The sequence below is a fragment of the Xenopus tropicalis genome, chromosome 7, assembly GCF_000004195.4.
Source record: "Xenopus tropicalis strain Nigerian chromosome 7, UCB_Xtro_10.0, whole genome shotgun sequence".
NCBI lineage: Eukaryota > Metazoa > Chordata > Amphibia > Anura > Pipidae > Xenopus > Xenopus tropicalis.
In genome coordinates this window covers 47,474,324-47,502,220 of record NC_030683.2, presented here as the reverse complement: position 1 = coordinate 47,502,220, position 27,897 = coordinate 47,474,324, and the positions used below count along the sequence as shown (strand labels likewise).

General features: G+C 39.2%; 1 protein-coding gene across 1 annotated transcript in view; it reads left to right on the top strand.

The window, feature by feature from the left end:
* Window positions 1-26,333, top strand: part of sgpl1 (sphingosine-1-phosphate lyase 1) — a 31,307-nt gene extending 4,974 nt beyond the window's left edge. Inside the window, exons 3-14 of the mRNA XM_002943494.5 lie at window positions 365-432; window positions 5,332-5,479; window positions 10,077-10,156; window positions 11,332-11,460; window positions 16,982-17,070; window positions 17,690-17,798; window positions 18,128-18,226; window positions 18,842-18,988; window positions 19,618-19,856; window positions 20,053-20,199; window positions 24,860-24,980; window positions 25,569-26,333. Coding sequence (XP_002943540.3) covers window positions 365-432; window positions 5,332-5,479; window positions 10,077-10,156; window positions 11,332-11,460; window positions 16,982-17,070; window positions 17,690-17,798; window positions 18,128-18,226; window positions 18,842-18,988; window positions 19,618-19,856; window positions 20,053-20,199; window positions 24,860-24,980; window positions 25,569-25,703 — 1,511 coding nt within the window. The 3' untranslated portion in view covers window positions 25,704-26,333. The remainder of the gene's footprint in view (window positions 1-364; window positions 433-5,331; window positions 5,480-10,076; window positions 10,157-11,331; window positions 11,461-16,981; window positions 17,071-17,689; window positions 17,799-18,127; window positions 18,227-18,841; window positions 18,989-19,617; window positions 19,857-20,052; window positions 20,200-24,859; window positions 24,981-25,568) is intronic.
* The last annotated feature ends 1,564 nt before the right edge of the window (window positions 26,334-27,897 follow it).

Below are 27,897 nucleotides of genomic sequence, written 5' to 3'. Positions count from 1 at the left end.
ATGTGTAGCGCTTGCTCTTTCTGAAAGCTCAGACTCTGAAACACTCGGCAGATGGTGCCTACACACCAATATTAAAAATACAAAAAATACATTTGTTGGTCCAAGAAGAACATTTTAAATGATAGAGTGAATTATGTTATTGATATTATGTTATGGTTATTGCTATGTAAACAGTGTAATTTAGAAATAAAATGTATACCATAAAAATCATGACAGTATCATTTAAGTTAAAATGGATATATTAAGTGCAGAGGTTTTTCTGATAACCTGTAAACAGATTAGAAAGTTGGCTACCTAGTTTACAGATAATTTTCAATTCTATAGTGCCTTTTCTTGCACATAACTGATATTGTCTTTTTTGCAGGTCTCTTTTCCAGATGTAAAAAACTGTTTTTTAGAATAGTTAGAAGGTTGCCAATCGTTGGTACACAGGTATGCTTTGCAAACAAACCTTTTCTGTATATCGGTATTTAAGAAAATGTTATTTTTTTAATTTAAAGTGGACCTGTCACCCAGGCATAAAAAGCTGTATAATAAAAGTCCTTTTCAAATTAAACAAGAAACCCAAATTAATTTCTATATTAACACATCCAAGCCTATTATAAAGGCATTTAAAAATCCCAGCTGTCAATCATATATTGCCTGCCTGCCTAAGGCATAGAGGCGGGGCAGACAAGTACTTTAACTTTCAATTCAGCTCTCACTTCCCCCTCCCTCCTCACCATCTAATTGTGTAGCCAGTGCATGGGCCTGGGCATCTGGCCCCCATTCTGGCACATACACAATATTTTGGGGTGATACAAAGCTTGCCTTAATAACAGTGCCCACATAATGGCACCTGCCTGTTTGATGTTATTGTGTAATTCCAGGACTGAAGGAAACCAGATTTAGAATATATCTTTATTGTCATTGTCACATAGTAAACAACGAGATTTAAAAGAAGCAAGCAACAACTCAAAGCAGTGGCATAGTAAAAGATAATATCAGTCTACTGTTACATATTTAAAGCCATAATTGCTCTTGGACAAAAGCTGTCTCTCAGACCATTAGTTCTGGCTTTCAATGCTCTATATCTCTTCCCTGATGGCAAGAGCTGGAAGAGAAAGTGGCCAGGGTGAGTCGGGTCGTGTGCAATGCCCAGAGCTTTTTTCCGGCAACGGGAGATATAAATGTGTTCCAGGGTTGGGAGCGGACAATCAATTATCTTCTCTGCAGATCTAACAACCCTCTGAAGTGCCTTAACCTCTTTGGAGGTACAGGCACCGAACCACACACATAGTCCATACGTAAGTATGCTCTCGATGGAACAGTGATAAAAGGCAAGAAGAAGATTTTTAGGTAGATGGTTTTTCCTCAGAACTCTCAGAAAGTACAGTCTTTGCTGCGCTTTCTTTAACAGACCCTTAGTGTTTACACTCCATGTCAGATCATCCTCCAACTCCATTCCTAGGAATTTAAACACTGAAACCCTCTCCACCTGCATTTTATCAATGATGAGTGGTTCAACGTTGGTTTTTTTTTTCCCTAAAATCAATGACCAGTTCCTTGGTTTTTTCAATGTTCAGGAGCAGGTTATTGTCTTTACACCACTCTGACAGCCGTTCCACTTCATCCCTGTAGTCCATCTCACTCTCTTTTCCAGAGATAAGTCCGATCACCGTAGTATCATCCGCAAACTTAATGATTTTATTTCCAGAGTGTGTAGGAACACAATCATATGTGTATAAGGTATATAATAGCGGACTTAATACACAACCCTGGGGTGAGCATGTACTTAAGCATAGAGCGTTTGAGATGTGTGAGCCCAGTCTAACCCTCTGAGAGCGACCGGACAAAAAGTCCAAGATCCAGCTACACGTAAGAGATGGAAGACCCAAAACTGCCAATTTGGACACTAATCGTTGTGGAAGTATTGTATTGAACGCCGAGCTAAAATCCACAAAAAGCAGCCTTGCAAAACTCCCCCGTTGCACGCAATGATATGATTCTGCATCAGCTTCTCAAAACACTTCATGATAACAGATGTAAGTGCCACTGGACGAAAATCATTCAAGCTCTTTGTACCAGATTTTTTTGGCACCGGAACAAAGATGGAGGCCTTGAGACAAGATGGAACAAAAGCCTGGGAGAGGGACTGATTGAAGATCTCTGTAAGTACTCCGGCCAGTTGCTCTGGACATACCTTCAACACCCTTCCAGCCACGCCATCGGGTCCAGCGGCCTTCCTTGGATTTACCTTCCTCAATACCTGCCACATATCCACCTCTCCCACCGTAAACACCTCTTCATTGTACCTGGGTGACTGCAATATTCCAGCTGTTTGTGGCACCTCAAAACGGGCAAAAAAAATGTTTAACTCTTCTGCTAAAGAAGCGTCTCCCTCAGTGATCCCAGTATTGCTGGATTTATAGCCGGTGAGATGCTGAACGCCTCTCCACACCTGTCTGGTGTCATTGCTCCTCAGATGCTCCTCTATCCTCTTTCTATAGGCTGCCTTTGCCTCCCGGATGCCTCTCTTCAGGTTGGCTCTCGACGCGCTATAGAGCGCTCTGTCCCCACTTCTGAAAGCAATATTCCTGTCTTTTAGTAGTTTCTGCACTTCCCTCGTCATCCAGGGTTTCCTATTTGGATAAATCCTCATCGTTCTATCCTTGGTGACATTATCTGTACAGAACCTAATGTAATCCAGAACTGTTGAGGTATAGGACTCCAGATCCTGTTGTTTAAAGATCTCCCAATTTGTTCTTTCAAAACAGTCTTGCAATTGTATAGAGGCATCCGCGGGCCATGTAGTAACAGTCCTGGTCGTAATTGGAGCTTGTCTCCTGAGAGATTTATATTACTTATAGAGTATAAGTGAAGTTTATTTTACTTAACAAACATAATAGAAAAGAATTTCAAATTTCAACTCCTTTTTAGAATCTTCAGCTATCCCTAACCGTTTTATAAACAGAACTTCAAAAAGGGAGACAGACGACAGAAATAGGTGAAGCAGCTATTGTAGACAATTATGAATGTATAGATTAGTGTGTGGACATCCCAAATTCATAGAGAAATACTTTTGGTTAATAATAATAATATTTGGTTAAATTAACCCCAATTAGGTTGTACTTTGTAAACATTTTTATAAACCAAAGAGGAATACCTATGAAACTTGCTGAGATTGCTTAAAAATAAGAATGCCTTGGATAATTTCTTGAACAAGCATAATATCCAAGGCTATTGTGATACTAAAATCTACAGTTAGTATTGATGTTGGTATATATGGTTTATGTATGCAAGTGTATACATAGGTTGGTATGGGTCTATGTGTGCGTACTGAGGTTTGCAAGAAAGCCTTGAACTTGATGGACTTTGGCCTTTTTTTATCCCAACTTAACTATGTAACTATATGCGCACGTTTTGCTTACTGCACAATGTGTCTTGGGGAATGCAGGCTGAGAGCAGTGGAGCTAACACTCTGTGTGCACTCTGCCTTATCCTAGATATAAAGAAACAACCTTGGCATTGTAATTTCTTGCTCATGCTGTCAAAAGTATCATGCAGTTTGCCTTATTTTCTAATTATTAGTTGAAAGCATACCTGAATAAATGACCCAGAGTATTGTTATTCAACACTAGTGTGACCTTTACCCTATCACTTCAACAGTATTATTCTTTGCCAGATAGGAATTAAAAAAAAAAAAAAAAAAAAATCGCAACTGATTTTGTCATTATTTATTTTATCTCACTGATTGCCTGTTTTGAGGTTTAGACTCTGCACTTGCTCTATTTGTTATGGACAGATAATCTCCAGGATAAGATAAATGCATGTTCTTTCATTTATCAGTTAGATTGCGGTGCTGCTTTTGTTTTACAGTCTGTAAAATTAGCCACATATGGACTGATTTTTAGCACATCCAAGTGACTGACCCTTGGGCGGACTGTACTGTGCAGTCTAGTCACATGCATAAAGGTCCCCATACACGGGCCGATTATAGCTGCCGATATCTGTCCCTTGGACCGATTTGGCAGCTAATCGGCCCGTGTATTGGCAGAACCGAGCGGCCTGGCCGACCGATATCTGGCCTGAAATTGGCCAGATCTCGATCGGCCAGGTTAGAAAATCCAGTCGGATCGGGGACCGCATCAACGAACCGATGCGGTCCCCGATCCGACTGGATTTTCTAACCTGGCCGACTGCCCCATGGCCGCAAATGTAATTCGATCGTTTGGCCCCAGGGCCAAATGGTCGGATTATTTATTTTTTTAAGCTACTTGCTACCCGATATTGCCCACCCGTAGGTGGGGATATCGGGTGAAGATCCGCTCGCTTTTGGCGACATCGCCAAGCGAGCGGATCTTATAGTTTATGGGGACCTTAAGACCTAACAGATCACTTCAAAAGTGGGTCCATAACCCTAATTACCACTTGTTGGGTTCTCCCCTTGCTTGCATGGGTTTCTTCTGGGTTTTCTCTATTACTCTGTATGTAATCCGAGTCAGGTGAATTGGCTCCTAATAAAATTGACCATAGTGTGTGTGTGAATGTGATAGGGACCTTAGATTAGACTACCGAATTCATGATTTGGCCAAGATTCTGCCTTTTTCAACAGGATTTGAATTTGGTCAAATCCATGCTCCTAGCCAAACCAAATCTGAATCCTTAAACTCTAGTAACTTTTTGTCATGTAAACAGGGAGATTGAAAATTGTAACCCTTCCGTATACTAATTTACATATGGTAATTAGTATTCGGTTCGGTATTCACCCGAATCCTTTACTAAGGATTCATGGTTTGGTGGAATCCGAAAATACTGGATTCAGTGCATCCCTACCTTAGATCGTAAGCTCCAATGGGGCAGAGACAGATGGGAATGATGTTTGATCTCTGTAAAGCACTGCAATGCTATATAAATAAATGATAATAATCTTAGTGCTTCTGTAACTGCTTTGCCAAATGGAATGAAATGCACAGTGGAGCTGTGTCTGCAATGTTCTGTTATCTGCTGTTTAGAAAAAAAGCCAAGAAAGTTTTCTGCAGATTTACAAAGTGCTATGTGCATATAGGTGCCCTTTTCCTCGTTATTACACGCATTCAGCTAAACACCTCATGGCTACAGTATCTACATTTACTTTATTTTTGATTTCAGTATGTACAATTTTAGATTCAATTACAAAAAGATCACATAAATCAAATGTTGATGATTTATATGGAAAAGAATTAAACAAAACCTGTCAGCTGAAATTGATGTGCCCAATTTTCATAGTGCAATAGGATAGACAAATTAATCAATTAGGTTTAGTTTTCTTTAACGCCTTAATGAACATCACTGTTGATCTTACTCTTTTAGATACAAAGTAAGCTGGATAAAGCTCTAAATGAAATGTCAGAGAGAATGGTGCTGAAGAATGGCTTGAGCTATGTTCATGCATTGCCTCAAACTGGGCTAAAGCAAGAACAAGTTATGGAAAAGCTAAAGAAGGAGTATGCATCAATTGGTAAAGTAGTCTTAATTCTCTTATTCAATTAGATATGTTTTGAAGGAAATTATTTTCTCCTCTTAGAGGCAGACTTTTGGGAGACTTTTATCCTAGCACCTGTTTAATAGTCAGAAATGCACCTCCCTGATTTGTGCTGGACCCTTGTATACTGTCTATCTTGAATGACACTTATCCTAGCACCCGTTTAATAGTCAGAAGTGTCATTCAAGATAGATATTATACAAGGGCCCAGCACAAATCCGGGAGGTGCATATGGAGAGAGAATAAGCATCACTATTTTTTACCTCTGGTATTGTTAATTCATGGGTAGTACAATTTCTTACTGGTTAGCAGTCATACATCATTGTGATCCAGTTTGTAATTCTAACTTCAGGGATGAGAAGTATTGTATTAATATTTTATTTTATGTTTATTCTCTCTCTTTGTGTCTACATGCCATTTTGTCTCCTGCAACATCTTAAACATTATGTGACAGTTTTAGGTTTTAGTTTTTTTGATACAGTAACTTATTATTTTGTCATTATTCATAGCAATAACAACTCCTACCCAGCAATAGGTTTTCAAATACTTTTTTAAGGTTGGAAAGAAGTAGACCAAAACCAGACTCAACTGCAATGTTTTTTTCGTGTAATAACAACTACATTTTAGGTAACTTTCCCCGTTAAAACTAAAGACTTGTTGGTGCTATTTTGTTGGACACCAATCACTGACTCGAATCGATCACCTGGCCTGGGGTAGTTTGCCTGGGCGGCCAGCTTCCCTCTTCTTTCCAGGCATACCTGGTGCATTTGTGACTCTGAACTTTGCACATGCACCAAGTCTAACTGGGAGCAAGATATGTTTGGGAAGAAAACAGAAGGTGGGTGGTCACCCTAAGAAAACAATTGGGCTGGTAGGGGCGCCGTCATATGGTATCGGGTGAGCGATTAAAGTGACTTCTTTCTTTGTCATTTAATTGCTTTGGTATATGTAATTTGTTTCTGTCGTCAACACGAAAGCCTATCCAACTGGAATTACAGCTTTTGGGAGCCTGTGTGTTCAGAAATACTTTGGGCAAGGTTAGAATAACAATAGCAGGTGTTATGCAAATTTGCCTGAAATTAAAGGACCATATACTCAGTGTACATAGTACTTTAAAACGATTTCACAATTAACAGAAAGTCTGTTTTGCACCCATTTTTGACCTAGTTGGCCCTTTGTATCAGTTGCCATAGTAGTCTCAAAGATTAACCCTGTTTTTAAATATATGCAATAAAATGCTTACATACGTGCTTTTTGAATACAAGGTGATTCTATTCACTTCCAGACTTCTGAAACAATAGATTGCTCATAAAATTGTTTGCTTGGATAGCTCAGTACTGTTTATTGGCAGTCAAATGCAGAGCGAGGATACATGAGCTAAGGCAGTGCTGTCCAATGCGGCCCGCGACCCCCCTCTGTGTGGCCCCCCACCTGTCTGGCTGCTTTGATGGCTTACCTTTGTGTAAGCTTTAAATGGTATCAGTACTGTGATTAACTGGCCCCCTGCATGGTTCTCACCTTAGATTCAGGCTGTAATCCCCCTGTATTGTTTAAACATGTAATGCCCTGTGTTTTTCACACCTTTTAGTTTCTGAATTGTTCACCCCCTGCAGTGTTCACACCTCAGGCTCAGGCTCAGGCTCAGGCTGTAATCACCCACATTGTTCAACTGTTCACACCTCAGACTTTGTATGTAGTGCCTGGACTATGCTGCCTGTGTATATGGCACACACAGACAGCATAGGGGAGGCAAAGTATGGCACATAGGCAGGATAGGGCAGGGAAAGTATGGAACACACAGGCAGCATAGGGTAGGCAGAGTATGGCACACACAGGCAGCATAGGGCAGATAGAGTATGGCACACACAGGCAGCATAGGGGAGGCAAAGTATGGCACAAAGGCAGTATAGGGCAGGGAAGGTATGGAACACACAGTCAACATAGGGCAGGTAGAGTATGGCACACACAGGCAGCATAGGGTAGGTAGAGTGCTGCCTGTGTGTGCCATACTTTGCCTGCCCTATGCTGCCTGTGAGGTGAACCTGGCAGGGGTTTGTTCTGGGAGTTTGTTAGTAGTTGGAAACAGCCATTAAATGGTCCCTAAGGTGTGTAGTTATGTTGCTGGGGGTTGCTGTGCTATCCACAGGGGAGGAGGAGGCATATGGATTTAAGGGTGTGTCTTAATATGACATAATATAATTCTTTCACATATGAATAACTGTTGATATCCCCGCAGTGAGGACCACCATTGTGATAAAATGGGTGTGGTTTGAAGTGGGTGTGGTTTAAAAAGGGGAGTGGCCAAAACTGGCTTCCATTAGCGGCCTTCCACCATGTATGCTAGAGAAATTCCGGCCCTCGGCACCGTAGAAGTTGGACAGCACTGAGTTAAGGTGTGGAGTGCAAAATGCTTCTAATTCTAATAATGGTGTTTTTGACTCAGTTAGATAAGATATGGTTAAATCCAAAGCCTAAAGGTTACTTATTACAATGCAGGTATGGGACCTGTTATCCAGAATGCTCAGGACCTGGGGTTTTCTGGATAAGGGATCTTTCCATAATTTGGATCTCGATTACTTAAGTCTGCTAAATATCATTTAAATATTGAATAAACCCAATAGGATTGTTTCGCCTCCAATAAGGATTTAATTATATCTTAGTTGGGATCAAGTAGAAGGTACTGTTTTTTTATTATTACAGAGAGAAAGGAAATCATTTTTAAAAATTAGAATTATTTGCTTATAATGGAGTCTATGGGAGATGGTCTTTCCTTAATTTGGAACTTTCTGGGTAATGGGTTTCCGGATAAGTGATCCCATACCTGCACACAATGTAGGAGGATATTCTTAAACCAGTAAGGCAAATGTCATTATTTGTTTGAGACTATAATACTGAAATGTTTTTAGGTTGTTTAGACATAGTTGATACTAATACAGCTGGCTTGTGTTCTCTTGTATTTAAATTGTGTTCAACCTTCCTCAGTGCTTAAGGGCAATAGGAGGGACTACACTTCAGTAAGTTGAATGAAACCAGGGTGTAGAATTAAAGGGACAGTATACATCACATTTCAACATGAACTCGGGATCTAGTAGAATTAAGTCTAAAACAACTGGACTTTTCTGAGTTTTTTTTTTCTTGAAAATATTTCACCACTCATCTTTGGTTCAAATGACGTTTCATTTGAAGCCACTTGGATGAGTGGTGAAACGTTTTCAAGGAAAAAACTCCTGCGTTCATGTTGAAAGGGGGTGTATACTGCCTACTCTGTTTTTATATATGGATTAAATAAACTTTATACATTTTTTACTTATTATCTGGCTGCCATTGATAATTTTTGGGAATCCGGAGTGCCTGCCAGCATCTTTTCCTATGTGTTCTCACCATCAGAATATGTATGTAAGTGAGCTATTGGGGCTCTGGCACACGAGGAGATTTGTCGCTGGCGATTTTTAAAAGAATGATTTGGTGACAAGACGAACGACAAGACACCAATGCTAAACCAATGGAAATCGCCAGTGTCAAAACATACGAGGCTACTTCAAGTCGCCTGCTGTTTCAAATCGCACACAGACCCTTTTCTGAGCGACTTGAGTAAACATGTGGGAGGGGTAACTGTTGAGTGGTACCATGGGTAGCAGATTGCCTGGAGCTCAATTCGCATGAAATCTCTTTGCGTGTATTGTCGTGGCGACTTGTCGCCAAAGCGCCGGGGGAAAAAAACGCAGGTGACAAATCTCCTCGTGTGCCAGAGCCCTTAGGGGCCTTCAGCAAATATGCACTCTGACTAATCAAATGTGTGATGCTTTCATATGGGCTGCCATATAATCTGATATGAGTAATAGCTCAATTAAGATTAACTTTTTTTTTTTCAATCTTCACATAGTTTTTAAGCAAATGGTACATCTCAATTTCAAAATGGGGGCTTATGGTGGCATTAATGAGCAGTGATAATAAAGGATAATTTGTAAGGGCTCTAGTACACGGGGAGATTAGTCTCCCTGTTTGCGGGAGACTAATCTCCCCGAAATGCAATCCCATCGGCAAAAATGTAAATCGGCGGTGGGATGGCAAACGCGGTGGCGCAATTTAAGTGAAATCGCAGAAGTTGCCTTGAGAGCCCTAAATAGTGTGCTTTATACTAGTTTAATGGCCACTCCTGATTTATTCATTAGATTTTTTATGAACATTTTTTCTTCTGTGACAGGTTATCAGGTGTAAGAAGGAAACCTGCCTTATCTGTTTTTATGTATTTGTAAGAAAGAGCTAAAACAATTTCACATACAGCAATGTTAAAAAACTGGCAAAAACTATAGATCATTATATACAGATGCCTGTGGTCTCTCATGAAACTTCCATTGTTAAGCATTGTTAGCAGTGATAAAATGCTTACAAAGCAAAGCAGAAGCTTTGCAGTATGAATGTTATTGCAAAATAACAATTACATTTACAATACACAAAAATATTTAAATATCATTTCAGCCTTAATGCTTTTGTATTCTGCCTTAGTTTTCCTTCATTAACAGGCCAAGTCTTGAGTTTGCTAAAATACAGTATGTGACCACTTTTTTTTTAGGAAATGTTTCTTGGGAAACTGGAAAGGTCTCTGGAACAGTTTATAGTGGGGATGAAAGACTGACACAGCTTCTTGTAAAGGTAAATATACATAGATAGGAATAAATGGCGTCTTGTTTAGGCTAATGTCCCACAAAGAGATTAGTCACCCACAATAGTTCTTTGCTACCGCGGATCACTAATATGAAATGCCTTTCCATCTTCAACAAAGGGAATCACTGGTAGGAAAGACTAATACATTTCTTCAGGTTTTCCGAGGTCACACCTTTCTTCCTGCATGCCACGCGACTTCAGAAAACCGAATCGATGCACAGGCCTTTTCATTGGCCTTTCCCTTTGTTTTGGAGAGATTAGTCACCCAAGATAGCAGAGATCTATCGTTTGGTTTAATTAATGGTTACATTAATTTTTTTTTTTATTTTTATCAGACTTAAGGTATGCAGATCTAAATTACAGTATTTGGGGAAAAAAAAACCCATATCCCAAGCATTCTGGATAACAGTCAGGTCCTATACCTGTATTACCTTTTTTAGGAAACTTGCAGAAATCATTTTGCTTACTTCTCATTATAGTCTAAAGGAATCCCATGTGACTGTTGTCACTGCACATTTCGGCTAAGGATGCAATAAATCCACTATTTTAGGATTCGGGAAAATGCAAAATCATTAGTGAAAGATTTGTCCGAATACTTAACCAAATCCTAAAGGTCCCCATACTTGGGACAATTCTAGCTGCTGATATCTGTCCCTTAGACCGGTTTGGCAGCTAATCGGCCCATGTATGGGAACTACCGACGGGCCTGCTCGACCGATATCTGGCCTGAAATCCCGCCGTAATAATTTGATTGTTTGGCTGGCTTGGCCAAAAAGAACGGTGCGTGCAGCAAAAACAAAATTCAACTTTTGTGTTTGTGACATGATTTTATGGATTCAGATTTGGTTAGGCCAGAACTGCCAATCCTGCTGAAAAAGGGCGAATCCTGAACCAAATCCTGGATTCAGTGCATCCCTAATTTTGTCAGTGTACGCCATAGGCCTTAGAAAAAATTTTGATTTTGGGATAAGTGATAACAATTTGCCCTTTAACTCTGTGCCTCATAGCGGTTATGTCTGGAATACCCACAGCATTCTAATTTAATAGAGTTAATACAAACAATGCAGTGTTCAAACAATATTTAATATCTAGCACCAAGATTAAATAAAAGTGATACTTTACATTATTATGTCTATTTGATATTGCTGCTATTATGTGTGTAGGTTTATGGAGAATTTGCATGGACCAATCCTTTGCATTCTGACATTTTTCCTGGTGTTCGCAAAATGGAAGCAGAAGTGGTGAGGATGACTTGCACACTCTTCACTGGCGGTCCAGATGCTTGTGGAACAGTAAGTTTTTGTGGATTATTCACAGCAGACTTAATCTTTATAAACAATTAACATATTTTTATAATAATAATATAAATATAAATATATATTTCTATTGTATATATCTTCATAACTAGTCAAAGAATAGTCCGTTTTTTTCCAGTGAATCAGTTTTACTTTCTTAGCTTAGTAGTTGCAGATAACACAATTTTGTACAGTATGTGTGGTAAGAGTTATGCCTGTTACTATATCAAGCAGAGTTAAAATACTTGACTGATGAACTAGCCCTTCCTAGCATTCACTCCCCTATTCTAGCACTTCTCCTTAGAACTTTTAAATTTCTGGGCAGTCCCAGAACACATGAAAGAAGGACCTAATTTCAGAGTTCTTCTAACTGGCATGGCATGAGATTTTAAAATTGCATTACTAATTAAGATTGAAAATACCATATTAGGGGGAGATAGAATTCTTCTCTGAGAGCCAGGAATTGCTTACATTCTCTATCTTAAGAGCATATATAGATAGCATATTTTGTCCAACAGCTTATCTCAGGTATTTGCTGAAATTGAGGTAGGTTGTTGTTTATCCATAAAGGAGTTTATGCTGACCACACTGAGGGGGCTCACAGTGGCATATCCAGAGCCCTTTGGAACATGTGGTTGTCTATTATCTGGATCCCATTGTGACTGCTTCTAAAGTAGTAGCTTGGTTGTCTAAATCAGGATTAATTCACCAGTAAGAACAAACTAATTGATGTGGAAGTATAACTAAGGTCTGGTAGTGCAAGAGCACCTCCTTATTCACCTTTTAAAGGAGAAAGAAAGGCAAAGTCACTTGGGTGTGCCAAAATGTTAGGCCCTCCCAAGTGACTTTAATCGCTTACCTTCTACCCTGGGCTGGTGCCCCTGTACGGAGAGAACAGTACCAGCCCGGGGTAGCTGCAACGCCTCCTTCTTCCTGGTTCGGGTGCGCGCGCATGCGCACAGAGAAGTCGGCTTTTCACTCTACTGCGCATGCGCGCATCGTTTAGTCCTTAGAAAACAAAGCAGGAAGGAGGAAGCGCTTCGCTCCAGGTACCCCGGGCTGGTGCTGTTTTCTCCTAACAGGGGCACCAGCCCCGGGGTACAAGGTAAGGGATTAAACTCACTTGGGGGTGTCTAACATTTTGGCACCCCCAAGTGAATTTGCCTTTCCTTGTCCTTTAAAGGAGTATTTCACCTCGGAATATATATGATTTAGAAATATGTATCCTAAGACAATTTACAGTTAGTTTCTAAATATAAATCATTTTAATTGTAAATTGCATGTTTTGTTCTGTCACCCTGAGGCTTAAGGTGGCCATACACGGGCCGACTATAGCTGCCGATATCGGTCCCTTGGACCGATTCGGCAGCTAATCGGCCCGTGTATGGGGAGAGCAGATCGGCCTGGCCGACCGATATCTGGCCTGAAATTGGCCAGATCTCGATCGGCCAGGTTAGAAAATCTGGTCGGATCGGGGACCGCATCGGCTCGTTGATGCGGTCCCCGATCCGACTGCCCCATTGCCGCCCACATAATCCGATCGTCTGGCCCCAGGGCCAAACGATCGGATTATTATTTTTTTTACCTAAATGGTCCCCGATATCGCCCACCCGTAGGTGGGGATATCGGGGGAAGATCCGCTCGCTTGGCGACATCGCCAAGCGAGCGGATCTGCTCGTGTATGGCCACCTTTAGAATTTAATGTTTTTTTGCAAGGGTTAATTTTCCTGAAATCAAGGTAGATAAGGTAGGAGAAAAAGACCTGAAATTTCAAATGAGCAATAAAAATAGGAACTAGCAATAAAAGTGAAACCTCACAGCCAGTCATGTTTGTTTTGTTGTTAAGGTCACTGACCCAGACAGCCAGACAGTATTATTAACTGCAGATTGGAAAAAGACACAAGAGGAAGACTGGTAATTCAAAAACAAAATAGAAAGGAAGACAAAATGAAAGGCTGTTTAGAGTAGGTCCATCTAAAACATTGATTGCCAACCAGTGGTTTGTGAGAAACATGTTGCTCACCAGCCCTTTTGGCTGTTGCTCCCAGTGACCTCAAAGCAGGTGCTTATTTATTAATTCCTGGATTGGAGGCAAGTTTTGCTTGCATAAAAACCAGTTGTACTGCCAAACTGAGCCTCATTTAGGCTGCCAGTCCGCACAGGAGCTACCAAATCGCAAATCACAGCCCTTATTTGGCACCTTTTATGACCATTTTTCATGTTTGTCCTTCATGCTTACCAGTGGCTCACGGGTAAAACAGGTAAAAAAGGGTTTGGGGATCCCTGATCTAAAATATGCCAAAAGTGAAGGTGAACTTTCCCTTTAAGACGAGTATAGTTTAAGTGGTTAAACTAGAAAATATAAACAATATGCACATACAGGGGTCTCTTACTATTGTATATTATTGTCGCTTTACCATTCTGTCTTTTGCCGGATATCACTGCTATAATATATTGGGTGCTAGTACAAAAAATTGTGAACAAAACGTAAATGCAAAAATAGAAAGGTTTATTACTCAACATTTTGCTATCACACAGAAACCTTCATCTGGAGTGAAAAACAAACCCCCCTTTTTTTTTTAATATATATGAAAGTAGCTTTGTTCTATTTGACATAAAACATTTTCCCTGTGTACAACCTCTTCATTGTATTGCACAATAGGAACTAGACCCACAGCTTTGCTGTGTCTTTCATGTGCTCCTTGTCACATGTTTGTTGTATATAAGGTCATTGCCTTAGTGAGAGATGCAAAGTGTCCAGATAAACTGAAGTAACTTTTAACCCAAATAAATGAATCATAAGGCATTACAGATCAGTGCTTTAGAAATCAGTTAATTGCACATCATGCAGGAATGATGAATGAAGTCAGACTTTGGCTTTCCTTGAGACCTTTGTTCAGTTTCTGGTGCTTTTACAGACTTCCTTTTGTGGCTTTAGTTCTTGTTTTTTAAAATTCTGAAACTGTTCACCAAAACATCTCATCTCTCAAACAGACTCATTCTAAATAATCTAATGTGTCATTAAACTTCACTCTGTTTATAAAAGTAACTGCTCGAATTACAAAATGTACTCTCTTTGAAGGATATCTCAACCCCAAAAAGAATTTTTTTGCCTATTTCTAAGCAACTTTGCAATATACATTCATTACATATTTGTAATGGTTTTTTAGTTATTTGGGTAAATAACTGCTATTAAAAGCAGTGGCTGCCAGTCCTTTCTATTCTTTGCCCTGGTGGCTTTGGCGTTTTAAACAATGTAACAAACGCCAGAAGATTTTACAGACCTGTCTTGCTGGAGGAGCCTGGCTCTTGCAACATTGTTTAAAAAGTTACAACCAGGAGTTCAGCAAAGGCTGCTTTCTATAGCAGTTACATTTACCAATAACTTTTAAAGCTCTAATAATTTTTAATAAATTGATTTTAGAAAGTTGCTTAGAATTATGTTTTTTTTTTTATTAAGCAAAAAGTTTATTTTGGGGTTTTACATGTCCTTTAAGCACAGCAGTGCATAAATATGCACTGGGTCCTCCCAACTCTGCTTCCTCTAGTTCAGGTGGACTGAATCAGAGGAAGCATTTTGTTTGTTGAAGTCCACCCATAAATGCTGGGCTTTAATGTTAAGTATTTATTTGATTTTACCAGTGCGAGGCCGTGTGCAGTTCATTGTTCATTATCTGTAGTTACATTTTGTATTTTTGGAAAATATGCAAATACAGCTTGGGAACAATAATATAACTGACTAGGTTACTGGACCTCTATTTTTGACCAAACTTTTCAATCACCAGCACTGTTTTGGGGTCCTGCTTGCTTATTTGGACCTACCAAAATTTGGTGTAATGGGATAACCATTCATAACTTTAAATTAAAAAAATCTGGTTGAACAGTGACCACCATCATTGATGAACTGGCCCATGGTTGTGACTCATCTGATCACTAAACATTGAGCCTACATGTGGGGTCACATTGCACAATGCATTACCTCTGGGAAGTATCCAAACCCCCCTCATATGTATAGATGGGCACCAAGTTTGCCCAGGTGCAGCAGCTAATAACCAATAAGATGACCAGTAAATTATATATTTACTGATACTTTTGCAGATTAACTGCTATACTTTTTACACCATAACCCTATAAGAGTGTAATAGGGAAAAACACCTACATAGGGAGAAATATTTATAAATTGAAGAATATTTACAACATGCTGTAATTAATTTATCTTAAGAATGCATACACTCTCCTTAAAATAGACTGTATAAATATTCCATCCAATTTTTCATGGCATAGCAATTTTGATCCTTTTAATACATTCACTTTAACAAATTCACTTTGTTTTTTTGAGATGGATGAATTGTGCTGCATTTCATTGCTTGCTTACAGAGTTGTTAGTGATCTCCAGCTCCTTCCCCCAGTCAGAGCCAGCCCCACCCAAGCTCCCACTGCTTGCAACTGTTGTCGGGATTGTGAAAACCCTTTGTCTCAGCTAGTTCTCATCACCCATAACAAATGAATGACTTCTTTTTTTTTTTTTTAATTTTGTTGCTCAGCTTTCTTCTAGTGATCAGCTGACGATGACTTCAGTAAATAACTCAGCTGAGAAAGCCACAAAATTTTCATGGGCTTTCCAACTTGTGTTTTTTTTTTCTTTTAAAAGAATTGTTAAGGGTTTTTCAAAATATACATAAATGTTCTCTCAATTTATATTAATGTTGATTGGTATACTGGATAACCTTGCTGTTACTCACAGTATCCTGTTAAATGCAATACTTAAGCTAATACGGTAGATGCCCAATTTTACGTTTTCTAGGGGGAAAATGGTATAAAATGTGGTGACAAAAAACATGCCGTACATAAAGCAACGTCCATTCTAGCAAAACATAAAATTATGGTTCTACTGTATCTTCCAGGGCAGCCTCTGAATATTTTCAGTCATTAAAGAAGCATACTAGCCAACAGTAATTGCATGAGATCACCATTAGCTGGACAATCGGTCCTTAGGTCATCATAAAGGGGAAGTGTGACCCAGGTACTATTAGGTTGACATATGACCTGAAACACACTGAACTGGTTCAACTGTTAGCCTTTATCGTATGATTAATTTATTTGCACAAGTTCATTTAGAAGGGTGCACAGAGGATCATGAGTTTCAGACAGAAATTGCACGTGACCAGTATTAGGGGCTGAGTTATGCCGCTTCGGCCTAATATCCACACACAAGCTCACACTGCACTATTTGAATGTGCATCTATGCATATACATGTGCATCTGTGTACAGCTGTAGGTACACATAGCACTACATGTATATGCATAGTTGCACATTCAAACAGTGCAGTATGAGCTTGTGTGTGGCTATATTAGGCTACTGCCACACCAAAAAAAAACCCATTTCCCTGCTAAGCGAGTCTTCTGCATTTAGTAATATATACAAAATGACTACATATTCCATAAATATGCAGTCAAAGCTCTTGTAAAGGGATAACCTGTTTTAATCCTCTCATTTTTTTGTTTTTCTTTAATAAAGGTGACTTCAGGTGGAACAGAAAGCATTCTGATGGCTTGTAAAGCGTACCGAGATTTGGCTTATGAGAAGGGAATTAAGCACCCAGAAATGTGTGTATACTTTACTTTTTCTTTTGTAGAAAATTACTGAATTGTAAAATTTAAGTTAGTCTTTTATTGAAGATGGATAAAGAGGATATGCAGATATAATTTACTCTGGATCTTATTTAGGTAGAAATGTTTTTTCTGTCTAAAACAAAAAGCTATGTAGCCAAAATTATGGTGCAGAGCTATTACTGTGTACTTCAGCATTAGGCTACTGTCGGATGGCAGAGTTATTAGGCACTTGTTGGCATATACCTCCTGACAACCTGCAGCAACACTCTTGGGGGTTCAAACACTGGTCAAATTTGTAACAGCAGCCAATCCGTAATAAGCTTTTTTTCCAGTGAGCTGCAAGTTGAACAATGAAAACAATCAGAGTGTTTGCTATGGGTTATTGCCAAGGTGCAAATATGCCCATTGTTTATAAATGACACCCTGCCATTTATTACTATTAACTGAATCAATTGCTTTTTTGGCTGTATTTTTTATGTAAGCCCATGTACATGTATGGGATCTGTTATCTGGAATGTTTGGGGTTTTCTGGATGAGGTTCTTTCTGTGATTTGGATCATTGTATCTGCCTATGGCAAATCATGTTTTTTAAACTATTTTGTTTTTATTTTAGTGTGGCTCCTGTCAGTGCCCATGCAGCTTTTGAAAAGGCTGCTCATTATTTTGGAATGAAGATTGTGCATATTCCACTAAACAAAGCAACAATGCAAGTGGATGTTAAGGTACCAATTTTTATTTTTCTTGCATCACTGCTTAGTTTGTTGTGATTATTATTACACCACCCCCTTTTTCTCAGGTAAAATGGCTGCAAAATAAGCGGTGTGCTGGTGCCATCCCAACAAGCAATATCATTTTATAGCAAACAAAAAGGATAAGTTTTGCTTACCACTAAAATTTCAAGCTTTAGGCTTGGTCACTATGCATGAGGTAATTCACACATATATGAAACACATAGTTTACACTCACACATTATATATGTATATTATGCAAAGCATAATACAACTTTGTTTCATGTTTATAGTTCTTCACATTTTTAACCCTTACTTTTTAGGCAATGAAAAGGGCAATTTCTAAAAATACAGCCATGCTCGTATGTTCAGCTCCTCAGTTTCCTCATGGTGTTATTGACCCAATAGAAGAAGTTGCTGAGGTAAGGAGATTTCAGTTAATGATTAGGCCACTGTTGCCAATCTTTTGCGGCCACCTTTAAGAAACTGTTGGTGCTTATTTGGACACACCCACCACAATTAATGTAATTTAAAACAGAATTCTCAATTAACTATAGTCTGAGTGAGGTCAGTTTGGTTCTGGTAAAAAAATAATTGTGATGCAGTGAACCCAAATTGATAGCAATATGCTTGGTGCAAATCTAACATGTTATAAATGAAAGAAACCCTGTACCTACAATAATGTATGGTAGGACTGCTGAGCATTTTACTAAAATAGAAGGAAGAACGGATGGTGCTAAATAAAGGGACAGATTTCTCTCATCATAAGATGGTGTTGGTTGCCTTGAAATCTAAATCTCACCATTGGCATAAAATAGGAAACCAGGAGCAGCCTCATGTTCTGCAAAACAGACGGTTAAAAGAACAAAAACAATTAACACAGTTAATAGATAAATGTTCTGTTTGTTTGCAGACAAGTTACAGAATATTTTTATAAAACCATCCTGTTTTCTTTCCTTTTCTAACCCCCACCTCAAAAATAGCCGATAACTGAGGTATGGTCTGTTAACACTGTCCACTTTATTTTCAATTAACAGCTTGCTTTGAAATATCAACTTCCATTTCATGTGGATGCATGTCTAGGTGGTTTTCTCATTGTGTTTATGAAGAAAGCTGGTTTCCCATTAAAGCCTTTTGACTTCAGAGTAAAAGGAGTCACTAGCATCTCTGCGGACACTCACAAGGTAAAGCTTGTGAAAATGAAAATGTAAAATGTAAATTGCCTAATGGGCATGGCTTGCAAATTGCATCAGAGATATACAACAAGCTAAAACAGTGTTGCTTATACACAGTACAACAGTGTGCCCTATATAGGTATGGCATTCATTATCCGGAAACCCATTGTTCAGAAACTTCCAAATTACAGGAAGGCCATCTCCAGGGCCACAATGATAATTTAACTTTGCCGATATTTAGTCCCTGCAAAAAGCTAAATTCCCATGCACACCCGAGGAGAACATACAGACTCTTTGCAGATACTGTATAGTGCCAGAGCTTGAATTGAACTTGAGACCCCAGCACTGCAAGAAAAAGGAAGTAATTTAAAAAAACATTCTGAATTATTTGCTTAAAATTTGACTATAGTAGATGGTTTTACCCCATTGGATAAGGGATCCAATCCAATAGAGCTCATCTCAATTGAGAACCTGTGTGTACTTTATTACTGTTTGAATTACAGTAAACTATTAAGCAGTATTGTTAAACTAGTATCTAAATCGGCATTAGAGCATCACATAATTTAAAATTCCACAAATTCAAAAAATTGATTACGCTGTTAATTTTTGCAACTAATACATATTATTCTGAATTGCAGTATGGTTACGCACCAAAAGGTTCTTCAGTTATCATGTACAGTGACAAAAAATATCGGCATTACCAGTTCTTTGTTGCTCCGGATTGGCAAGGGGGCATATATGCATCACCTGCTATAGCCGGTTCCCGCCCTGGAGGAATAATCGCTGCATGCTGGGCCACAATGATGCACATAGGAGAAGATGGCTATATAGAGGCTACAAAAAAGATCATCAAAGCAGCACGGTTCATCGAAACAGAGTATGTTTTTCTTTGAATCTTTCATGGTACATGCATTTTTTTTCCATATTGAAAGGTTGGTAATTGTAATTTTTTTTTTAATTGAGGTCATGAAGGAAAACTGAAGTAATGTAATTGGAAGATTGGAGATGTAATTTTTCTTAGGTGAAAATGCAATGGATTTTAACTGGCTTTTTTGTTCCCTGTGTTTACAAAGGTTGCGGAAAATTAAAGAAATCTTTATTTTTGGGAAGCCTGAGGTTTCTGTCATTGCCCTCGGGTCAAATAAATTTGACATTTTCAGACTGTCGAATTCATTGACTGCAAAGGGTTGGAACCTGAACACTCTCCAGTTTCCATCCAGGTATGGATTTTGTTCGGAAATTTGCAAAGTGTCCTGTTAATTTGACCATAGGGTACCAACCATCCTGCACTATGATAACCTTCTCAGAATGTTTATAGTTCCTTTAACTATTTTTGTATTTTATTTATAGAAAATTTTTGCCAATATATTTTATGAAAGTGTAAGCCTGGGCATTTTACAGTGCTAAAACTCTCCACACTTGATAAAGGGGTTATCCCCAAAACATGTTTCAGCACTTGTCTCTGTGGTTGTCATTTTGGGTACATGGGAACCCAGTTAGATATAAGCGTCTTGTAATCCATTTGTCTTCTAAATTTGAACAGCAGTCCACTGATAATGCAGTCCAAATTTGCTTAAAGATTTGTTTCATTACATTTGTTCTAAAACATATTTAATTATGTAAAATCACTTGCTTGCAGACAGCCTCCTTCATCTCTCAGGAGCATCCAATGAACCAGAATTTTCTCCAGCCTTACTTACGGTCACTTTGGGAGCCGAAAGTATAGTTCCTTTACCTTACCACCAAGAAAGGGGAAATGCTGAATATCAGAATTGTAGGAACAGAGAGAGGCTCAACAGCAGGAATTTTCCTTGCAGAAGTGCGTTTATTGGTGGAAAATGGCACAATAAACTCATTTCTGCAAGGAAACTTCCTGCTGTTGAGCCTATATATGTTCCTACAATTTAGTTATCTCCCCTTCATGTAGTTTCTCCCCTTCTGTGCACAACTGGGTTAAGAATGATAGCACCTTTGTAAGGGTGGAAGGAGGGTACCATCCCAACAGGTTCAGGGGCTGTTGGCTACCAGAAATCTACAGTTTAGATTTTATTTAGATTATAATTAAAAGAAAAATAGATATAGCCATTTTCCCTGCATAGTCTTTACTGAGTCTTTACTGAAGATGAACCGATACTTAAAGAGATACTGACACCAGAAATGAAACATTTTTTACATCTGTCATAACAATGTCTTTGCGTGCTATTTATAATGGTGCCATAAAAGTATTTGTTTGATGCTTTGACATTACCTATCTGATCCTCTATGTCAGGGGTGTCGAACTCAATCAGAGAAGGGGCCAAAATCTAAAATCCAGCCTAAATCGCGGGCCGAATGGTTTACTGAACAGTCATAAACTGACAATGTTAACCAGAAATGTGAATTTAAAATGAGTGAGTACCCCTCCATAGACAGTAGCCCCCACACACAGTGCCCCCAATTGCCCCCATAGAAAGTACCCCCAATTGCCCCCATAAACAGTACCCTCCATAGACAGTAGCCCCCACACAAAGTGCCCCCAATTGCCTCATACACAGTATCCCCCATAGACAGTAGACCCCACACACAGTGCCCACATAGAAAGTACCCCCAATTGCCCCCATAAACAGTGCCCCCAATTGCCCCCATAAACAGTACCCTCCATAGACAGTAGCCCCCACACAAAGTGCCCCCAATTGCCTCATACACAGTACCCCCCATAGACAGTAGCCCCCACACAAAGTGCCCCCAATTGCCTCATACACAGTACCCCCCATAGACAGTAGCCCCCACACAAAGTGCCCCCAATTGCCTCATACACAGTATCCCCCATAGACAGTAGACCCCACACACAGTGCCCACATAGAAAGTACCCCCAATTGCCCCCATAAACAGTGCCCCCAATTGCCCCCATAAACAGTACCCTCCATAGACAGTAGCCCCCACACAAAGTGCCCCCAATTGCCTCATACACAGTACCCCCCATAGACAGTAGCCCCCACACAAAGTGCCCCCAATTGCCTCATACACAGTACCCCCCATAGACAGTAGCCCCCACACAAAGTGCCCCCAATTGCCTCATACACAGTACCCCCCATAGACAGTAGCCAGCCCGCACACACAGAGCCCCCACAGAAAGTACCCCCAACAGACCTGTGATGTCGGCGGCTCCTTCTGTCTTATGCCGCGGCAACAGGCACTACTATAAGGTTGCGCCTCGTCGCTGACGTGTGACGTCATACGCACGGGCGCAACCTTATAAAAGGGCCTGTTGCCGCGGCATAAGACAGAAGGAGCCACTGGCGAAGACTTAGGGAGCGGCGGTACTGCGCATGCGTAATAGATTGGCGCAAGATCACAAGCCTCCTATGACAGCGCAGTGCGGGCCACATTGCAAGGCCTGGCGGGCCGGATTTGGCCCGCGGGCCTTGTGTTTGACATGAGTGCTCTATGTTCATCTATGAGGGGGCTGCCATATTTAGTAACATAGTAACATAGTAAGTTGGGTTGAAAAAAGACATATGTCCATCAAGTTCAACCATAATGCCTATATATAACCTGCCTAACTACTAGTTGATCCAGAGGAAGGCAAAAAAACCCCATCTGAAGCCTCTCTAATTTGCCGCAGAGGGGAAAAAATTCCTTCCTGACTCCAAGATGGCAATCGGACCAGTCCCTGGATCAACTTGTACTAAGAGCTATCTCCCATACCCCTGTATTCCCTCACTTGCTAAGAATCCATCCAGCCCCTTCTTAAAGTTATATAATGTATCAGCCAGCACGACTGATTCGGGGAGGGAATTCCAGAACTTCACAGCTCTCACTGTAAAAAAACCTTTCCGAATATTTAAATGGAACCTCCCTTCTTCTATTTGTGCAGCAGGAGTCTATTGGCATTAGAAGCTGTAACTGACAGGCTGAGAAGGGACAGTCAGGTTGGCAAAACAGTCAGGTTTTGAAATTTCAAGTAACAATTACTTTCAAAAAAAGCAGCCCTATCAGCAAAGAGTGGTCAACAATGACCTATAAGCAACTTTGTATGTAGATTCATATTTTAAAAAGTTGTTTTTTTCATGGCAGTATCACTTTAAAAAACTATCCCCCAATAAAAAAGGCACGAAGTTTGCACAGGAGCAGTGACCTGTAGCAACCAATAAGATGTTTGCTTTTAAACAGGAGACCAGTAAACGCTACTTGCTGATTGGTTGCTATGGGTTACTGCTTCTGGGAAAACTTAGTGCGTTTTATTACAGAACCCCAAATGTTTAGAAGAATAGTGCCATCTTGAATAACCAATATAACACCTGCACACGGAACAAGTGGTCATGGATTTTATCAGCCATTTGTAACATTTCCTGTAATGTCCATGGTTCCTAATGACAGTACACACACGGTACAAGTGCATTGAAAAACTAGTAGTCCATGATGAACAGTACATACATAAATCCTATAAATGACAAAGGTTCATATCACATTACTGAAAAGGTTGCTTGATATTCTTTATAGAGAAGAATAAACTACTACTAGCCCCTTCTTACTAGAGAAATTGTGATTTTTCCTTTCTAAATCAGAATATGAAGCAGTCCTTTATTATGTGCGAATTGAGATTTCTCTGGTTTTAGTGATATAAACTTTTGGTACTTCTGAATTAATTATAGTCTGTTTTTCCTAACTCCTTATTTATGATGGACTAAGCACACTGGATTATCACTAGGGACCTTGGACATTAAAGAAGACATTTTATATAAAGTTCATATTCAGTTATAATATTCATCCTCCCTCAAAATGTGAAATGATGCAGAAAGAAAGATGTTTTGAAAGCATTTTACCTCCTAAAACTGCCATTATATGAGAGCTGCATACATAACCTCACTGATCAGAAGTTAGAGCCAAATGAGACATGGGAGTGTCCTTCAGTCTCCCACAGGAAGTGGTCACAGCACTGACTGACAGGCTTTACTCAGCAGCACCAGGGAAAACCCCTCCCTCCTTCTGTGTCTCTCTGCTTGTGCTGCACTTTAAGTAGGTGAGGGTGTCATAGAAGTCTATGAGGGCTGGGGCTCTGAGCCCTATACTGAAGAGTCTAAACCGGAAGCTGGCATAAGGTCTGGGTAGAACACAGTTTTCAAGCAGTTATGAACATATTTGAACCCAAAGGTATTAAAATAAAAGCACTTCCTTCTATTTTACATTATTTGACATGGTTTAGTGCATTGTAAAAATGTATGGTATATATCTCCTTTAAAGCTGTAACTTTACCAGTGATTTAGGGAGTATGCTTTCTACATGAAGATGTAATGTTGAAGTTAACCCCAAGATAGCACTGTTCTTGTATGTATAAATAGCTAGTTTAGGTTAGTATCTAGTATAGAGAAAAATCTAAAGCAACTTTGTTGATTTTGAGTTATCTCTATTAAATGCTGTATATCATGACCTGGATAAATAAAAACCTTTAGGTTGATGCCATACAGGGCTGAATCTCTGCCTGAAGGAAAAATGCAGGCCGAGAATCAGCCAAGACCTAAAAACAGTGTGAGAGTTTGCATTTAGAGCCAATATCTGCCCTGTGTGCCTGCATCCAAGCCGACACAATGATTCTGGGTGCAGGCAAGGTAGGCGGTTGATGCCGCAAAGGGGGGTTCTCTGCCTATGGAGAAGCAGCCCTGTGTAGCATCTGCTGTATTGACTTTTTGAGCTGATCTGTCACTTAATAAAGGGCAGTGTTTGTCATGTTTTAACTGTGCCTTTGCCCCAAAAATATATTCCGTTAAATATATTCTGCTGGTAATTCCTCTTATCTTAGGGATTTCGAACAGGCTGTTCCTGGAGTATTTATATCTGTAAAATATATGTGTCTGACATATTAAAAGTTTAACCTACTTACCTTTTTTCTTACTATAACAGTATTCATATATGCCTTACACTATTGCATACGAAATCTGGAGTTGCACAACAGTTTGTAAAAGACGTCAAAGAATCGGTTGAAGTTATCATGCAAGACCCAGGAGCCAAAACAACTGGACTGGTAATAATACTTTTTTCTGTGTAGTCTTTTTCTCTTATGATGGCAAATTATTCAGCACATCATTTGCTATGAATATTTGCTGATAAAGCTTAATACTATGTTTTTCAACTGTTGTGAGGAACAGCTGTGTAGAGTTAGTTATATGTCAATAGTTTGTGAGCAAAATAGAGAGGAACTGTGACTTGATATAATGTTTATCAATCCTAATCTGTCAGATTATTTTATAGCAGTATTCTGAGTTGCCCACAAAAATTTGTTGATTTGTAAGCAGTGTAATGATTTAATCTTATTGTGCTCTATATATATATATATATATATATATATATATATAATATGATTTTTTTTTAATATTCTGATGGTAACATTTCAGAGTACTGTATTTTACTAAAATAGTAGACAAGGAGCATCTTCCTGATCAACAAAACAGAGAAAATTTGAATTTCAGAAAGGGTTTATTCTTAGGAACAGCAAATGCCAGTTCAGTTTATTCTATTACTTTTATTCATTAAATACATACCAAATATACCTTTTCATGTATGTAAAACAAACTCTAGTTTTTATAGATCTGACATTTTTTTTCCTTCTCAGGGTGCAATTTATGGTATGGCCCAAACTATTCCTGACCGGTCCATGGTGACAGAAATCTCTCAAGCTTTCCTGGACTGCTTGTACAGCACAGAAAACCGATGCAGTGCCAAACACATAAATGGTTCAGCAGAATAATAATTAATGTAATTATTTAAGTTGGGGTGGTACTATCAAAAAGCTCCACTACGGCACAGGACTCATAGGTTGTTCCATTTCTGTGGGGCTAATTAAGGCATACATCTTAGAGTTAAACAGGTTGTTTGTCCCATAATCAGGTACTTCTGTCCTAGACACCTTATCATTTTCTTGTAACGGTTTTATCTTTGCACCCTAGAACCTCAATCTTGAAATTAATTTGAATGGTTATAAATTACAGATTCTATAGATGTTCTGCTACTTTTGTTTTCTTTGCTGCTATTTCCACTATTATGAAGAGTCGCATTATGGTTTAAGTAAGAGAAAGGGAAGACTGTTTAGTAAATAGTGGCACAACTTCAGGGATCTGCGGTTGTTATACTTGTTTGTCTTTAACACTCAGAGAATTAAATATTTTTTACCTTTTTTTTTTTTTTTTTAGTATAGATACCAAATCAAGCAAAATAAACTACACTTTTATAGCATTATGTTGTACCCAGTTATACCTTTGTGCTTAAAAAATGCAGTGTTTGGTTCATGCCACATTGAATTTAGCAGGTACTGCCATTACATGTCTTGTTCTCTCTGCTGTAAACATTCTTATACAAATTAAACAAAAATTATGCTAAACCATAATTAAACAATTTATCGGTAACAAAGGCAAGACCCCCACCCCATCAACTGATTTGCTTCAAAAGGCAGCATAAATGAATAGTTATGGTCTTAGCCAGTGTATGGCTCGTCCTTACGTTTATTTTGCCTTTCCTGTGGTGGAACACACCTGCTTTTCACCCCAGAGAAGCCCTGTTCTCACACATGTAAATGCCTAACGCAGGTGGAATACCACATCCTGTGTTCCACCTGCATCCGCCACTCACCTGTGTGAGGACAAGCACATTAGGAAGAATGAATTTCATTTTGCCCTGTGCTTCCCTGTGGTTTAAAACAAGTGTGTTCCACCTCAGGAAAACAAAGGGAGAATCGCCCATGAGAACGAACCCTAACAGGTAAATATCTAATTTCATACATGGAACAAATATCAGAACTAAGTGTTGTTGGAAATATGTTGCAGTTTTATTGGACATTGTTGTTTTTAATCTGTTTAGCTAACCTTTTATTGCTGTTTAATACTCTCACATGTTTTGAAACAAATACCGAGGAATTTTTTATTGTGGCAAGAAGAAAACAAAACCATAAATTATAAAACCAATTTTAGAGAACTAAAAGAATTACAAATTGCAGATACAGTCACTAGATGGTGCAACTGCCTGCTGTAATTTCAAAAGTGGGGCCACTGTCCAAATACTATGCTTTAAAGGAGAAGGAAAGGCTAATAAAGAGTTCATCTTAAACTGCAGGCATACCTTCAGTTCTCTCAATAGCGCCCTTAAGTCTCCCCATATTTCTCCCATTCAAATGATCAGAAGCCTCATAGGAAAAAAACCCACTGCACTCTGTAAAGAAAGTTACCATAATGCCTCACTCCTACACCAAGACCCCTGTACATCCTCAGTTAGTTAGACTATGAGAAAGCTTTTTGCTGATTGGCTCAGACCCACTTTCCTAAGGGGGGGAGGGAGTTCTTAGCATTCTTGAGGGAGGAGGGAACAGGAGAGAGGAGAGTGCTGCGTGTCTCTGGCACAGGAAAACAGACAACAAATCTTTTGATAGAGGACTCAGTGCAGCGTTTCTGTGAGTGCTAATGACTGTATTTACATAGACCTTTCTGATAAAGCTTACATAGTTTTTACCTGTCCTTCTCCTTTAAGTCATAAGTGGCTGGGTCATAAAGTGTATGTCTGTATTCATTTTCAACTGTTTTGCTGGGAGGCAAATCATTTATGTGGCCTGTAGTGGTAATTATTATTTTTTTTTTTAAATTGAGTGAAGCATTCCCAAAACCAGTAGTCTACAGTTGACTATTCTATTTAGATACAGGGGTATATTTATCATGCTGTGTAAAAAGTGAAGTAAAACATAACTAGTGATGTTGGTTATAGCAGCCAATCGGATGCTTTGCTTTGGTTTTCTAACTGTTGAAATCATCACCAGTAATGCTTCACTTGACTTTTTACACATCATGATAAATATCCCCCAAGTGTATGAAAATAACTTCCATGGGATGAACTGAAACTATTTCTGCTAGAAGACGACTTGTCTTTTGTCTAAATTGAAATTTAAGGATAAGTAAACC